The sequence below is a fragment of the Salvelinus sp. IW2-2015 genome, linkage group LG4q.1:29 (genome assembly GCF_002910315.2).
Source record: "Salvelinus sp. IW2-2015 linkage group LG4q.1:29, ASM291031v2, whole genome shotgun sequence".
Lineage (NCBI taxonomy): Eukaryota > Metazoa > Chordata > Actinopteri > Salmoniformes > Salmonidae > Salvelinus > Salvelinus sp. IW2-2015.
The window spans coordinates 48,347,814-48,364,072 of NC_036842.1; the positions used below are offsets into that span (position 1 = coordinate 48,347,814).

The following is a 16,259-nucleotide window of genomic DNA, read 5'->3' on the forward strand; positions in this document are numbered from 1 at the left end:
TGTGTGTGTGTGTGTGTGTGTGTGTGTGTGTGTGTGAAGAGGCAGCTGCATGTAATTAATTATATTCATGTTCTCTCTCCCCCCCTTTCTATCCCCATGTAGTGAAGTGCAATATGTCGTCCTTCAGAATGTGGCAACGATGTCCATCAAGAGAAGGGTGAGTCATAACTCCAACAATATCTCCAAAGGGTGCAAAAGGGGGCTGTATTGAATGGTAAAATGGATTCAAAATTGTTTAGGGGCTGATTGTTTGGAACCGAGGAGGTACTGCATGGGGTCTGCAGCACGATCTGAAATGATACATGTTATTTGTCTCTGTGTTTCCCAGGGGATGTTTGAGCCCTATCTGAAGAGCTTCTACATCCGCTCCACAGACCCAACCCAGATTAAAGTCCTCAAGGTGACCAAACACTTCTCACAATGACATGCTGCAACACGTTGACCTTTCAGAACTTTAATTATGGTCCTGATTGTTTCGACAGCTGGAGGTTTTGACCAATCTGGCCAACGAGACAAACATATCTACCATCCTGAGAGAATTCCAGGTAAAATGGATCAGACTTCTGGTTGGCTTGACAGCCATTTGTGATCAGGAGGATTATTTGTTTTGCTTTCCTGTGTGTTTGGATACATATGTCACTAGGGGTACATGGAGGTACAGTACAGGTCTGCCTACAGTGGGTTAACTTCATTCCATGTTTTCTCTCTGGCAGACGTACATTAAAAGCAATGATAAGGACTTTGTGGCAGCCACCATCCAGGCCATCGGCCGCTGTGCCACCAACATTGGGGAGGTGAGGGACACCTGTCTCAACGGCCTGGTGCAGCTGCTCTCCAACCGCGATGGTGAGTAGACGTCACACTCTCCCTGTTCAGACACGCATGACATTTTTGCATTGCCATTGAGACTTCTTTTACACCAATCCATAGTTTGGCAATAGTCCAGATGCAAGTCTATACATGCAACGCAGCCCTCAGGGCCACGCCGCACCACTAAGTCCATACAGAGCATGTACATAGTTGCCACCGTTAATGAACAGCGAGCGTATGCAAGATGTCAACGGTTAAAAAGGAAAAGAGCACAACAAAATATGTGAAAAACAAATAGCTCAACGGTCTTAATAATTAGGCATTATCCCCATGATTTTATTTCTTCTCTTCTGTTCTTCTCACAGTAACTATTAACAGTTGAACAGGGGGATGTTAGTTTTTTCCACTTTGACCATGAAACAAAATCGGACCTTAACACTGTTATATACTCAATTCAACCAAATCTTTATGATTGTATTTTTCGTAGTCTCAGAGAAAAGGTCGGTCTCTCCATCACAAACATCTCATGTATCACATCTGTCCAATCATCGACCACGGGGGCCTCTTGTTGTGACCATTTTTTTAGTCTGGGCTTTCTTACTTGCTACTAGAAGTATCCCATTCAAGTGTTTGTCTAAAGCATCACTGAGATCAAATGTAATGCACCCTAAATACAGGACCTCCCCTCTGAATGGGACATCAACACTAAATACGGCTTCCATGCATTTATGGACATCCTGCCAGTATGGAACAAGCTTAGGGCATTCCCAAAATATGTGGTAATGGTTTGCTTCAATAGGCCCTCATAATCTCCAACACTCCATTTCATTACCCTGACGTGTTAAAGAACTGCATCATATTTTTCCATCCAAATTCCCCACAAGTCAAATAGCTTGTTGATTTCCATTGTAATTGGCATAGGGTTTCCCACTCATCCACAGAAATGACCATGTTACCCTCCCTTTCCCATTTCTCCTTTTATATACAGTATAGTGTATTTTCAGATTTGTACTTTAAGAAGTCGTTGTATAGTCTGGAGAAAGTTTTGCGGCATGTTTCTGATTCATAAGCAGATATTAATATTTGAATATGGCATGTTCTATAGTCTCAGAGTCCTCCACCTTTATGATTTCATCAAATCGGTGACTTATTTTGAGATATTAATGGAAATCTTGACATTCTAATCCTTTTCGCTCTCTTAATACTTGGAAGCTTTGAAGTGCCCCCTTGTGTACTAAAGTACAGTAGGCTGAGAGGCCTCTTGTTGCCCATCCTTTAAACTGGTTATCTCATATATCTTCTCTCCTCCCACCATATCCATCTCTTTAATGTTGTTATTCTGTCTAATCCATTGACTCAGGGGTTCTATAAATAGGGCGAAGAGAAGGGGCGAGGCCAGGCATCCCTGTGTCAAACCCTGTTCTTATACAAACTGGTTTGAGAGGTCACCATTGATTTTAATTCTTGCTAATGGTCTATCATATAATGCCTGAAAGGCTTTAATAATGTCCTCACAGAATAGATATAGGCCCATCTGACAGAATCAAAAGCCTTCTCAGCATCCAGGCACAATGCAATGGCTTCTACCTTATTAATTTGGAAATGTATCATCATTTGTAATGTTCGTGTAATATTGTACTGAGTGTGTCTGTCGGATAAAGCCTGTCTGGTCTAAGTGAATGAGTTCTGGTAAGATATTTTCAATTTTTCTAGTTAGAATAGATGTGTATAGTTTAATGCATATTTAGGACCGAGATCCACAAGGAGGGGATTTCACCTTTCTGAAATGCCCAGTTACAGGCTGCAAGTAAACTTGGGATAATCTGTTCTCTAAATGACTTCTACCATTCAAAGGTGAAACAGTCCGTACCCAAGGATTTGTTTGCTTTTATACCAGTAATAGCTGTATTTAATTCCTCTGTGGTAATTTCTGAGCTTAACATCTCATTCTGTTCTTCAATGATGGTGGGTACTGTAAGTTCAGTGAGTAAGAAAATGTGTCTATTTGTAAGTCATTGTCACGCCCTGACCTTAGTATTCTATGTTTTCTGTCAGGGTGTGACGAGGGTGGATATGATTGTTTTATATTGTCTAGGGTTTTTGTATGTCTAGGTGTGTGTGTGTAGTCTAGGCATATGTAGGTCTATGGTGGCCTAGATTGGTTCCCAATCAGAGGCAGCTGTTTATCGTTGTCTCTGATTGGGGATCCTATTTAGGTTGCCATTTTCCAGTTTGGTTTGTGGGTTATTGTCTATGTGATGTTGCATGTCTGCACTCGTGTCATTTAGCGGTCGTGTTGTTATTTTGTATAGTTTGTTCAGTCTTCTTCGTTATTAAAAAGAAGATGTATTATCATCACGCTGCGCCTTGGTCTCCTAGTTATGACGAACGTGACAGTCATTGTCAAAATGTGATTGGGAGTGTAGGTTTCTGTAAAATATTTCAAAGCTCTCTTGTATCCCTTCTACTTTATGTTGAATTATTTTGGTTTGGGGGTTCCTTATCTTGTAGACAGTTATATCTGCTTGTTGTCCCCCATAAGGAAATTAAGCAACAATTTTCCCATAAGGGCATATAAGCTCCGCCCATTATATTTTCCGCAAATTATACTTTTTAATTCGATTTATTTATTTATTTATCTCTCTCATTACTCCACGCACCATACATTTCAATAACTGGCACTATTGGCACCAGGGGGGGGGGGGGGGGGGGGGGGGGGGGGGCGCTGAATCATTTGTGGGAGACTGTTGCCTTGTTCTTTTTTCAGTCTATAGGCTAATAGTTTCATAGACTTACTGCCTACTTCATAGTACCCTGTTGTAGGAATACACTTTTTTTTTTTCTTGTGAGTACATTTTCTTCCATTTTATTCTTCATCTTTTTAATTTCTTGTTTCAGCTTGGGATCCAGAGGTTATGAGCCCTTTTTAATTGTTTTAACTGAGATTGCAGTTTATTAAGTTTCTCTCTTCTAATGTTCTTTAAAGAGATGTAGAGGGGATCATTTCCCCCCTCATTACAGCTTTGCATACATCCCAGAGCACAGACGGTGACAACCTCACCGTTGTACCTTCATCTGTGGGTGATTCCAAATACTTGAGTCGATCTTGGTCTATTATTCAAACACATGGACATACACTGAGTATACCAAACATTAGGAACACCTTCTAATATTGAGTTGCAACCCCCCCCCCCCATGGATACTGACCGATGTTGACTCCAATGCTTCCCACAGTTGTATCAAGTCCTTTGGGTGGTAGAATATTCTTGATACACACAGGAAAATGTTGAGCGTGGAAATACCAGCAGCGTTGCAGATCTTGATGCAAACTGGTGCGTCTTTAACCATACTGAGCTGAACTCTCCTTGCCCTTCCCAAAACTTTTATATTCCTGCAAAATGTTATTTTCTTGTCTCACTATTTTAACAGACTTGAAATAAGTATCATAACGAAAAAGTCTGAAATTACGAATGCTCATATTCCTGCCATCTTTCTGAGCGATACAAAATATGGGGTATGGTGCCTTTGAACCATACCCCGTTCAAAGTGCATTCGGAAAGTATTCAGACCCCTTGACTTTTTCCACATTTTGTTACGTTACAGCCTTATTCTAAAATGGATTCAATTGTTTTTTCCCCTCATCATTCTACACACAATAATACCCATAATGACAAAGCAAAACAGTTTTTTTTTTTTTTTTTTTGGCAAATGTATTAAAAATAAAAATGTAAATATCACATTTACGTAAGTATTCAGAACCTTTACTCAGTACGTTGTTGAAGCACCTTTGGCAGCGATTACAGCCTTCAGTCTTCTTGGGTATGACGCTACAATTTGGCACATCTGTATTTGGGGAGTTTCTCCCATTCTTCTCTGCAAATCCTCTCAAGCTCTGTCAGGTTGGATGGGGAGCATAACTGCACAGCTATTTTCAGGTCTCTCGAGATGTTTGATCGGGTTCAAGTCCGGGCTCTGGCTGGGCCCCTCAAGGACATTCAGAGACTTGTCCCGAAGCCACTCATGCGTTGTTTTGGCTGTGTGCTTAGGGTCGTTGTCCTGTTGGAAGGGAACCTTCGCCATGGTCTGAGAATCCTTAAGGTGCCTTTTGGCGAACTCCAAACACGCTGTCATGTGCCTTTTACTGAGGAGTGGCTTTCGTCTGGCCATTCTACCATAAAGGCCTGATTGGTGGAGTGCTGCAGAGATGGTTGTCCTTCTGGAAGGTTCTCCCATCTTCACAGAGAACCTCTGGAGCTCTGTCAGAGTGACCATCGGGTTCTTGGTCACCTTCCTGACCAAGGCCCTTCTCCCCCGATTGCTCAGTTTGGCCAGGCGCCCAGCTCTAGGAAGAGTCTTGGTGTTTCCAAACTTCTTCCATTTACAAATGATGGAGGCCACTGTATTCTTGTCTTGAAGACATTTTTTGGTACCCTTCCCCAGATCTGTGTCTCGACTCAATTCTGTCTCTGAGCTCTATGGACAATTCCTTCGACCTCATGGCTTGGTTTTTGCTCTGACTTGCACGGTCAACTGTGGGACCTTATATAGACAGGTGTGTGTTTTTCCAAATCATGTCCAATCAATTAAATTGACCACCGGTGGACTCCAATCAAGTTGTAGAAACATCTAAATACTTATGTAAATAAGGTATTTTTTTATTTAAATTTTTTTCTATATCATATTCCTCAATTATGTGCCTATCTTTACTAAAGATATAGTGAATCCTATTGTAAACTGAAGAAAAGGGGAAGAAAAGCAGTCACGGCTGGTCCATTTTTTTTTWAAGTATTGATTTTCTTACAAATGGGTTTTGGCTGTGTTGGGGTCATTCCTGTAGAGTCAAGTTTTGGGTTTGAACATATCAGGATTCCCTGTGCTTCAGCTGACAGCATATCAAACATTTCCTCTCAACGGCCCATGTGATATAACAAAAGTTCAATGAAGGTTGTGAAATAACAGCATGAACATGTGTCGGTTGCAGAGTTAGTAGTGGCCGAGTCGGTGGTGGTGATTAAGAAGCTGCTGCAGATGCAGCCCGAGCAGCACAGTGACATCATCAAGCACATGGCCAAACTCACCGACAACATCCAGGTATGTGTACCTAGGCCTCTGATCTTAACTTTGACCCCATAGTGTTACTACATGAGGTGCTCTTTTTCTTGTCATAATTATTTTATTTTTTTAATCATATTTGTCCCCAAACCTTCACAACAGTCCTGCTTGGTTGTGCTGTCAGTTTGTTTTGAGTAAGCAACAAATAGGCACTTTTGTTGAAAAAACTAATTGTATTGTATTATGATTGTATTTCAGGAATTGTAACATATGACCGAGAGCCAGAGCTAGCTCTTCCAGTTTCTCCACTCGACTCAGCCTGTTTGCAATGTTCATGCACTGTCTGCCTACACAGGTGCCCATGGCGCGGGCCAGTATCCTGTGGCTGATCGGGGAGTACTGTGAGCACGTTCCCAAGATCGCTCCGGATGTCCTGAGGAAGATGGCCAAGACCTTCACCAACGAGGAAGACATCGTCAAGCTGCAGATCATCAACCTGGCTGCCAAACTCTACCTGACCAACTCCAAACAGGTGATGCAGTTATAATGCATTTAGGACTTGTGATGAGCATGTATGACCCCGTTATAATGTGTTATAACCATCTCCTGGCTGACAAACTCTACCTGGCCAACTCCAAACAGYTGATGCAGTTATAATGCATTTAGGACTTGTGATGAGCATGTATGACCCCGTTATAATGTGTTATAACCATCTCCTGGCTGACAAACTCTACCTGGCCAACTCCAAACAGATGATGCAGTTATAATGCATTTAGGACTTGTGATGAGCATGTATGACTCCGTTATAATGTGTTATAACCATCTCCTGGCTGACAAACTCTACCTGGCCAACTCCGAACAGGTGCCAGCATCTACACTGAATACAAATATGAACACAACATGTAAAATGTTGGTCCCATGTTTCATGAGCTGAAATGAAAGATCCCAAAAATGTTCCATACGTGTAAAAAGCTTAAATCTCTCAAATGTTGTCCACAAATTTGTTTACATCCCTGTTAGTGAGCATTTCTCTTTTGCCAAGATTATCCATCCACCTGACAGGTGTGGCATATCAAGAAGCTGATTAAACAGCATGATCATTACACAGGTGCACCTTGTGCTGGGGACAATAAAAGGCCACTCTAAAATGTGCAGTTTTGTCACACAACACAATACCACAGATGTCTCAAGTTTTGAGGTAGGTACATCATGAGACTCTGCTCTCCACATGGTCTCATATGCTCTTTCTGCTCTCCACATGGTCTCATATTCTCTCTCTGATCTCCACATAGTCTCATGTTCTCTCTCTGCTCTCCACATGGTCTCATATTCTCTCTCTGATCTCCACATGGTCTCATATTCTCTCTCTGCTCTCCACATCGTCTCATTATCTCTGCTCTCCACATGGTCTCATATTCTCTTTCTGCTCTCCACATGGTCTCATATTCTCTCTGCTCTCCACATGGTCTCATATTATCTCTGCTCTCCACATGGTCTCATATTCCGGAGACACCTGAAACCCCACCTCTTTAAGGAATACCTAGGATAGGATAAAGTAATCCTTCTAACCTCCCCCCCCTTAGAGTTAGATGCACTATTGTAAAGTGGTTGTTCCACTGGACATCATAAGGTGAATGCACCAACTTGTAAGTCGCTCTGGATAAGAGCGTCTGCTAAATGACTTAAATGTAATGTAAATGTTTTGAGGGAGCGTGCAATTGGCATGCTGACTGCAGGAATGTTCAACAGAGCTTTTTGTCAGAGAATTTAATGTTCATTTCTCTACCATAAGCTGCCTCTCACGTRGTTTAAGAGAATTTGGCAGGACGTCCAACCAGCCTCGCAACCGCAGACCACGTGTATGGTGTTGTGTGGGCAAGCGGTTTGCTGATGTCAACATTGAGTGCCCCATGATAGGGTTATAGTATGGGCCGGCATAAGCAACGGAAAACGAACACAATTGCATTTTATCGATGGCAATTTGAATGCACAGAGATATCTTGAGGCCCATTGTCGTGCCATTCAGCTGCCGCCATCACCTCATGTTTCGGCATATGAGAATAAGACAGGCACAGCACTAGGCTATATTTTCCCTTTGTCTTTATTCCCCTTCTATCCCATGGTTCTCTAGGGAACAGCTGGTACAGCAGCTTGTATTTGTAAAGTCTTTACCAAAACACTGAGAAAACAGTGGGTTTAGTATGGCCACGTCCTTTAGCTGCTTTAGCTCCCCAGCTTCGCAGCAGTGTCTTGTATTAAACCCTTTCCCAAGATGGCAGAGAAGCAAATAATGTTGTTCTGATTTTACTGCACAAGCAGGCTTACTCCCTTTTTGGATAAAAACACTTCCATCTCACCATTAAAGCATATTTTCCATAGGTAGGGAGTGATTTAGACTTTCAGCATGATTCAATATGGTACAGCCAAGGCTCTTGTACAGTTACTATTTCTATGGTCCTTCCACCAATGATCCACTGGTATGATACAGTCATCCCTATGGCGCTGTCCATGGTGTTGAAAACTCTCTCTCTGTGTGTCTCTCTCTCTCTGTCTCTGGCACCAAGCTGTCACCTCCCGCCAGTTGAAAGTAACATTCTCTCTCTTTTCCCCTCCTCCCACACTCCCTCCTCCCTTGTTCCTCTCCTCCCTCAGACAAAACTGCTCACTCAGTACGTGCTGAACCTGGCCAAGTACGACCAGAACTATGACATTCGCGACCGGGCGCGCTTCATCCGCCAGCTCATCGTGCCCACTGACAAGAGTGGTGCCCTCAGCAAGTATGCCAAGAAGCTGTTCCTGGCCCTTAAGCCTGCGCCCGTCCTCGAGTCTCCATTTAAAGGTGTCTTTCATCAGATGGTGTTATTTTTTACTATCCTGGTCCCAGATCAGTTTGTGCTCTACTGCCAACGTCTATGGCGATAATGACCGCAGAGTTGGCAAGATGGCACAACCAGATCTGAGACCCTTACTATTTCTGTTTTGTGTTGTCAGACATGAGCCTTTTAAAAATAAATTGTAAGTAAACATGGTCCTAACCATAATTCATACCATAGAGATACAATATAATAATGTTTTATGAAATGATGTGGATCTTACTGTCTTTTTTCCTCTGTGTTTATCAGATCGAGACCACTTCCAGCTGGGCTCGTTGTCCCACCTACTGAATGCCAAGGCCGGCGGCTACCAGGTGCTGCCCGACTGGCCCGAGGCCGCCCCAGACCCCTCTGTGCGCAACGTGGAGGTGAAGGAGTCTGTGCGTGCAGTGGAAACAGTAACAGCCAGAGACAGGGGGCCTCTAGGGGCCCCCCAAAACCCGAGGGGGGCCCGAGGGGGCGCTCCTCTAGTTGGGCATTGCCTTGGAGGGGGCGCAGCACCACCACCAAATTGCAGTAGCACCCAAACACTGACACATAACACTGACTTCATTAATCATGACCACCTGCCAGTCATTCACTGGTCACTCACTGTTCATTAGCATAACGTCATCCACGTATGCACTACGGACATCCCTATTGTCTCCCATGCATTGTCAATGGGATGCTGCTTCCGCACATACTGCCAGTGGTGCCAGAATGTGTCCTAAAAAGGTTAATTCTGTTTTAGTCAAGTTCAAGGACCCAGATGCTTAAACTGTATGGTTGCCATATTATCTGCCCAGTAAACATGATTATGTAACAGCTAATAACGTAACAGAATGAATCTGAAATTGACTGGGTAACAGGAATCACCTGTCCCAGTGTCAACTCCGATCAACTGGTAACAGAGTGGAATATTGTTATGCTAATGGCAGCTGAGGCTAGTTAGCTATCACATCTGAGCACACACTAGTGAAATTGGGAAATCACTGTCAGGTGTCCGCTAGTAAACTCTAGCTGGCCTAGCTGTGGCCTACTTGTCAAGTTTATCCAATACTATGCTACCCATTAGACCCCTCGCTCCTCTGGCCTCTATAGGGTAACAAACACTCAATCACCCACACCCCCACCCCCTTTGGTGATAACTCACCTGCTTGAGCCAATGGCACATGGCATAAAGGGATGGAAGGGTACCTTCCAGCAATGCAGCTCAGCTTGGAACACACAGAAAAGAGGCAAAACAGGGTCTTATTCATTTTACAACGGAAAACCATAATAAGCGTTTATTGGACAACTCCAAGTATTTTTTTTCTGTTTGATGCCTAATGAAAACAACCCAGCAAATGTACTGTTACTAAAACACACCACACAGACTCAAATAACCACCATGCAGTATAGTCTCACCTAAACACCTCTAATTACCCAAACCACAGAGGCTCCCATTTTTCCACATTATCATTCCATGTGCCATCGGTTCATTTTCAACGATATGTGCCAAAGGCTGACATCAAATCAATATCCTTAAGTCTCGCTCCTTACGTCCAAATCAGCCTACAAAACCCTTTTAAAAAATTGCGCTGGAGGAGGGACTTGAATTCTTGATTTGGTTTGGTTGTTCCATTGGTTTATCGTTGCTCCGTGAACTGTTTATGTTTTAACAATGTCTTTTCATTCCCCATGATTCTGCATTAATGTGTCATTCATGACCAAAGCAGATTTCCAGATGAGTTCACATGTGGATTTGTATCTGGTGACTTTTGACCCCATGACCTCTCTCTCTCTGCCCTCGGTCCGCAGATAGAGGAGGTCATAACCAGCAGTGAGGGGCGGATCGGCTTGCTAGGAGACAGGCGAGAGGTGCCTCCCGTTTGAGAGTGCAGTGTATTTTTACTGACTGCTCTACTCTCTCTCTAATTTCTCTGTACCACTCAAACAGGGCGCTTCAGTGACTTAAAGAGATAGTTCATCCAAATAACTAATTCCAGACACTTGATGGGGTAGTTTGCCCAAATAACTAGTTGATCTTATTGTATGGATAGTCTAGCTACACTCTTAGAAAAAAAGGTGCTAATTAGAACCATATAGGGGTCTTCGGTGTGTCCCCATAGGGGCACCCTTTTTGGTGCTGGGTAGAACCCTTTGCAGAGGATTCTATCCAGTGGTGGAAAAAGAACCCAATTATCATACTTAAGTAAAAATACCTTTGTCGTGTCATGACTATCATTAATGTGTTTGACTGTTATTTTATAAAATAATTACATACCACGTTCAATTATTACGCAATTAAATGAATCATATAACAATTCATTAAGTAGTAATCTGGGGCACCACGGGAAAAGTTATTTAACGAGTTACTATCTCCTGACTAAACTCTAAAGATATAAATATCTCTTACATCAGTCATAGTCAATATTCTTGGATATCTGCACGAACCCTAGCATAAATTATGAATCAGCAATATACAAATTGGCGTAATTATTTATTTACTAACTAACTAAATAATCATACAGAAATACATAAACACACACACACAGTATAGTTATTGGTTACTAACACAATGCAATGAAAGGTCCCTAGTGGACTAAACCGATATGACGGCTTGTTACACTAAATGGCGGATTCAAAAGAGAGGGAAAGGGAGAAACAAAGGAATTCCACTATCGTACATACAGTTGAATAATACTTAAACAGCTGCAGACTGAATGTTCCTGTGTTGTCTTCGAGAGAGAGAGAGTTTCTAACCATTTCGTATCTTTCAGCTCACGCTGTCGGTCACGCTGGTCTAATGTAGAGTCTAACCATTTTACACGCCCTTAGCAACACAGCAATGTACTATATCTAGAGATTTAAATTCCTACCATTTCAACGTGCAGCCGCGCTTCACGTTTTTCTGGTCTCATAGAGTCGAACCATTTATGACGTCCGGTTCAACACCGTCCACCGGCTTGGTCTGATATGTTAATTCTTCACAAGGGGTTTTATGCACTCTGGCAAAAGGGGCGTTCCATGACGCCGACATAATGTCTGTGCCCACGTGGGTGTGGTCACTGACTGGTTAAGACTTTATATGAAAAACAATTTTTTCATTTAGAAGGCTAACATCATTATTCTTTAAATACCCACGGACCATTCCCAATGTCTGGATTACAGAAATATTGTTCATTATCCAGCCTTTTGATGTTGTAGTTTTGGCGGGAGTAATCTCCTTGAAACAAAAGGTTTCATTCCCCTCAATCCTGTTTCTACAATGTATTTACGAGCGTCATAAAACGGCCAACGTCACCCCTCTCCCCCTCTGCGGGAGAGAGAGGGCGCTGTAGAGCGGACTCACTGTAACCTGATCCTTCGGATCCTCACAGGAGAGTCATGACACCTTAATAGAAAATGCCTCAAGTAAAAGTGAAATTCACCTAGTAAAATACTGTAATTATGAAAAATATATATAAACGCAACATGTAAAGTGTTGGTCCCATGTTTCATGAGCTGAAATAAAAGATCCCAGAAATGTTCCATACGCACAAAAACGTTTTTTTCTCTCCCATTTTGTTTACATCCCTGTTAGTGAGCATTTCTCCTTTGCCAAGATAACCCATCCAGGTGTGGCATATCAAGAAGCTTATTAAACAGCATGATCATTACTGTGCTGGGGACAATAAAAGGCCACTCTAATGTGCAGTTTTGTCACACAACACAATGCCACAGATTGCAATTGGCAGTACGTCCAACCAGCCGCTCAACAGGAGACCATGTGTATTGCATTGTGTGGGGGACCGGTTTGCTAATGTCAACATTTTGAACAAAGTGCCCCATGGTGGCGGTGGCGCAGGTATAAGCTACGGACAACTAAAATAATTGCGTTTTATCAATGGCAACTTGAATTCACAGAAATACCGTGATGAGGCCCATTGTGAGGCCCATTTTTTTTAAGGTGTTTGTGAACAAAATATGCATATCTGTATCCCCAGTCATGTGAAAACCATAGATTAGGGTCTAGTGAATTTATTTCAATTGACTGATTTCCTTAAATGAACTGTAACTCAGTCAAATTTTTCAATTGTTGCATAATGCGTTTATATTTTTGTTCAGTTTATTTGGTTATCTATTTAACTAACTATTTAGCAGTCATATGGCTTGGGGGTAGAAGCTGTTCAGGGTCCTGTTGGTTCCAGACTTGGTGCATCGTTATCGCTTGCCGTGCAGTAGCAGAGTGTAGTCTTTGACAATTTTTAGGGATTTCCTCTGACACCACCTGTTATAGAGGTCCTAGATGACAGGGAGCTTGGCCCTAGTGATGTACTGGGCCATATGCACTACCCTGTGTAGCCCCTTGTGGTCAAAGCCAAGCAGTTGCCATACCAAGCGGTGTTGCAGCCAGTCAATATGCTCTCAGTAATGCAGCTATAGAATCTTTTTTAATTATTATTTTTACCCCTTTTTCTCCCCAATTTATTGGTATCCAATTGGTAGTTACAGTCTTGTCCCATCGCTGCAACTCCCGTACGGACTTGGGAGAGGCGAAGGTCGAGAGCCGTGTGTCCTCCGAAACACGACCCAGCCAAGCTGCACTGTTTCTTGACACAATGCCCGCTTAACCCGGAAGCCAGCCACACCAATGTGTCGGAGGAAACACTGTACACCTGGCGACCGTGTCAGCGTGCATGCGCCCGGCCCGCCACAGGAGTCACTAGAGTGCGATGGGACAAGGACATCCCGGCCGGCCAAACCCAAGGTATTGTTGTGCCCTCTTCACAACTGTGTTGGTTTGTGTGGACCATGATAGATCGTTAGTGATGTGGACACCGAGGAACTTGAAGCTCTCGACCCGTCCCCAGTCCATGATCAGCTCCTTAGTCTTGCTTTCGTTGAGGGAGAGGTTGTTGTCCTGACACCACACTGCCGGGTCTCTGACCTCCTCCTTATAGACTGTCTCATCATCGTCGGTGATCAGGCCTACCACTGTCTTGTTGTCAGCAAACTTAATGATGGTTTTGGAGTTGTGCGCGGCCACGCAGTTGTGGGTGAACAGGGAGTACAGGGGGGACTAAGCATGCACCCCTGAGGGGCGCCCATGTTAAAGGTTCAGTGTGGAGGATGGGATGTTGCCTACCCTCACCACCTGGGGGCAGCCCATCAGGAAGTCCAGGTTCCAGTTGCAGAGGGAGGTGTTCAGTSCCAGGGTTCTTAGCTTAGGGATGAGCTTGGAGGGCACTATGGTGTTGAACGCTGAGCTGTAGTCAATGAACAGCATTCTCACATAAGTGTTCCTCTGGTACAGGTGGGAGAGGGCAGTGTGGAGTGCAATAGAGTTTGCGTCATCTGTGGTATGCGAATTGGAGTGGGTCCAGGGTTTATGGGATAATGGTGTTGATGTGAGCCATGACCAGCCTTTCAAAGCATTTCATTGCTACATATGTGAGTGCTACGGGGCGATAGTCATTTAGACAGATTACCTTGGCGTTCTTTGGCACAAGGGACTATGTTAGTCTGCTTGAAACATTTAGGCATTACAGACTGTGTCAGGGAGAGGTTGAAAATGTCAGTGAAGACACTTGCCAGCGCATGCTCTTACCCGTCCTAGTAATCTGTCTGGCCCTGCGGCCTTGTGAATGTTAACCTGTTTACATCGGCTACAGAGAGTGTGATCAAACAGTCGTCCGGAATAGCTGGTACTCTCATGCATGGTTCAGTGTTGCATGCCTTGAAGCAAGCATAGAAGGCATTTAGCTCGTCTGGTAGGCTCGCGTCACTTGGCAGCTCGCGGCTGGGTTTCCCTTTGTAATCTGTAATAATTTGCCAGCCCTGCAACATCCAACGAGTATCAGAGTCAGTGTAGTAGGATGCGATCTTAGGCCTGTATTGATGCTTTGTCTGTTTGATGGCTCGTCAAAGGTCGTAGCAGGAGGAGCCATCAAACAGGCAAAGCTTCAATACAGGACTAAGATCAAATCCTACTACTCCGGCTCTACGTCTACGTCGGATTAATGTCCCGTTCCTTGAAAGTGGCAGCTCTAGCCTTTAGGTCAGTGCGGATGTTGCCTGTAATCCATGGCTTCTGGTTGGGATATGTACGCACTGTCACTGTGGGGATGATGTCATCAATGTACTTTATTAATGAAGCCGGTGACTGATGTGGTAAACTCCTCAATYCCATCGGATGAATTCCGGAAAATATTCCAGTCTGTGCTAGGGAAACAGTCCTGTAGCTTAGCATCCGCTTCATCGGACCACTTCTGTATTGACCGAGTCACTGGCACTTCCTGTTTGAGTGTTTGCTTGTAAGGAATCAGGAGGATAGAGTTATGGTAAGATTTGCCAAATGGAGGCAGAGGAAGAGCTTTGTATTTGTTTCTGTGTGTGGAGTAAAGGTGATCTAGATTTATTTCTCCTGTAGTTGCACAGGTGACATGCGGGTAGAAATTTGGTAAAACAGATTTCAGTTTCCCTGCGTTAAAAAAAACGCAACTAGGGGCGCTGCCTCTGGATGAGCATTTTCTTGTTTGCTTATGGCCCTATATAGCTCGTTGAGTGCGGTCTTAGTGCCAGCATTGGTTTTTGGTGGTAAATAGACAGCTACGGAAAATATAGATGAAAATTCTTGGTAAATAGTATGGTCGACAGTTTTTATTGAAGTATTCCAACTCCGCTGAGCAGTACTACAGGATATAAATATTAGAGATCGCACACCAGCTGTGGCACCATATTCAAAAAGATTGGTGTTGGATGTCAAAGTGCCGATTGGTTTAGATGGGAATTCACTTATTACTATTACTTAGCTGAGCCTATAAAGGATGGTAAATTGCTATAGGTATTCTATTCTAATAATTAATGCTATAGAAGCTCTGTCTCTTATAGCTATTTATATAAAGAGAAAGTTTCCGTTTTGAAAGGGACCTTAGCTAGATGGATAGTTAGGCTACTGGTCTCTAATTTTAGTAACTGAAATTGGACTTGAGTTAGTGGTACAGTTTGTGTATTTTGCGTGTGAACTGCTGTGTTTGACTCTTGCTTGTTGTGCGGTGTGTGCCAACCTTGTTTCCAATCCAAAATCTGCCTCTCTCGATCTTCTATGTTCCTCTCCTCATGTATTCCACCATTCAACCCCCGCTGGATTCATTCAATCAAGGTTGCACTGCCATAGCGAAGTTAAATAAGCAAACACCACCTCATGCTTTACCATTGATATATAGTCTTTGATATTGGGTGTACTGTAATGATTATGATAACCATAAGTAATTGTGAATTTGTTAACTTGAACTTTATTAAGTTATTTAATAACTTGGTTAAAGTAAGTTAACAAATTGCTAGTTGAAGTAATTTCAAGTTGTTGAAGTAATGTTTAAGTACTTTGGTAATGTTGTTTCATGAATGCTTAATTATGGTTAAATAATATTTTTTAAAGAGAGTAAGATAAAGCCTTGTCGTAACAATCGCGTAGAGGTGAAAAATGTTTTTGAACAACTACAGTATTGAGTAAGTGCAACTTGAATCCGTCTGTTCCTTTTTGCCTTGTTTTTCATACCTCTTTCTAGACTTTTCTTCCTT

The 16,259-nt window shown here is 43.0% G+C and overlaps 1 protein-coding gene across 11 annotated transcripts in view; it reads left to right on the top strand.

Moving 5' to 3' along the window:
• The window catches only part of LOC111962063 (adaptor related protein complex 3 subunit beta 2), a 97,604-nt gene that overhangs the window by 62,374 nt on the left and 18,971 nt on the right, over nt 1–16,259 (top strand). For 9 of the 11 annotated variants that reach the window (XM_070442934.1, XM_070442936.1, XM_023984848.2 and 6 more), the window contains exons 10-17: nt 103–157; nt 329–400; nt 483–545; nt 714–846; nt 5,792–5,901; nt 6,218–6,394; nt 8,515–8,701; nt 8,985–9,103. In XM_070442934.1, coding sequence (XP_070299035.1) covers nt 103–157; nt 329–400; nt 483–545; nt 714–846; nt 5,792–5,901; nt 6,218–6,394; nt 8,515–8,701; nt 8,985–9,103 — 916 coding nt within the window. Of the gene's footprint in view, nt 1–102; nt 158–328; nt 401–482; nt 546–713; nt 847–5,791; nt 5,902–6,217; nt 6,395–8,514; nt 8,702–8,984; nt 9,116–16,259 lie in introns of all 11 variants that reach the window. The other 2 variants (XM_070442935.1, XM_023984841.3) reach the window with 1 other exon arrangement.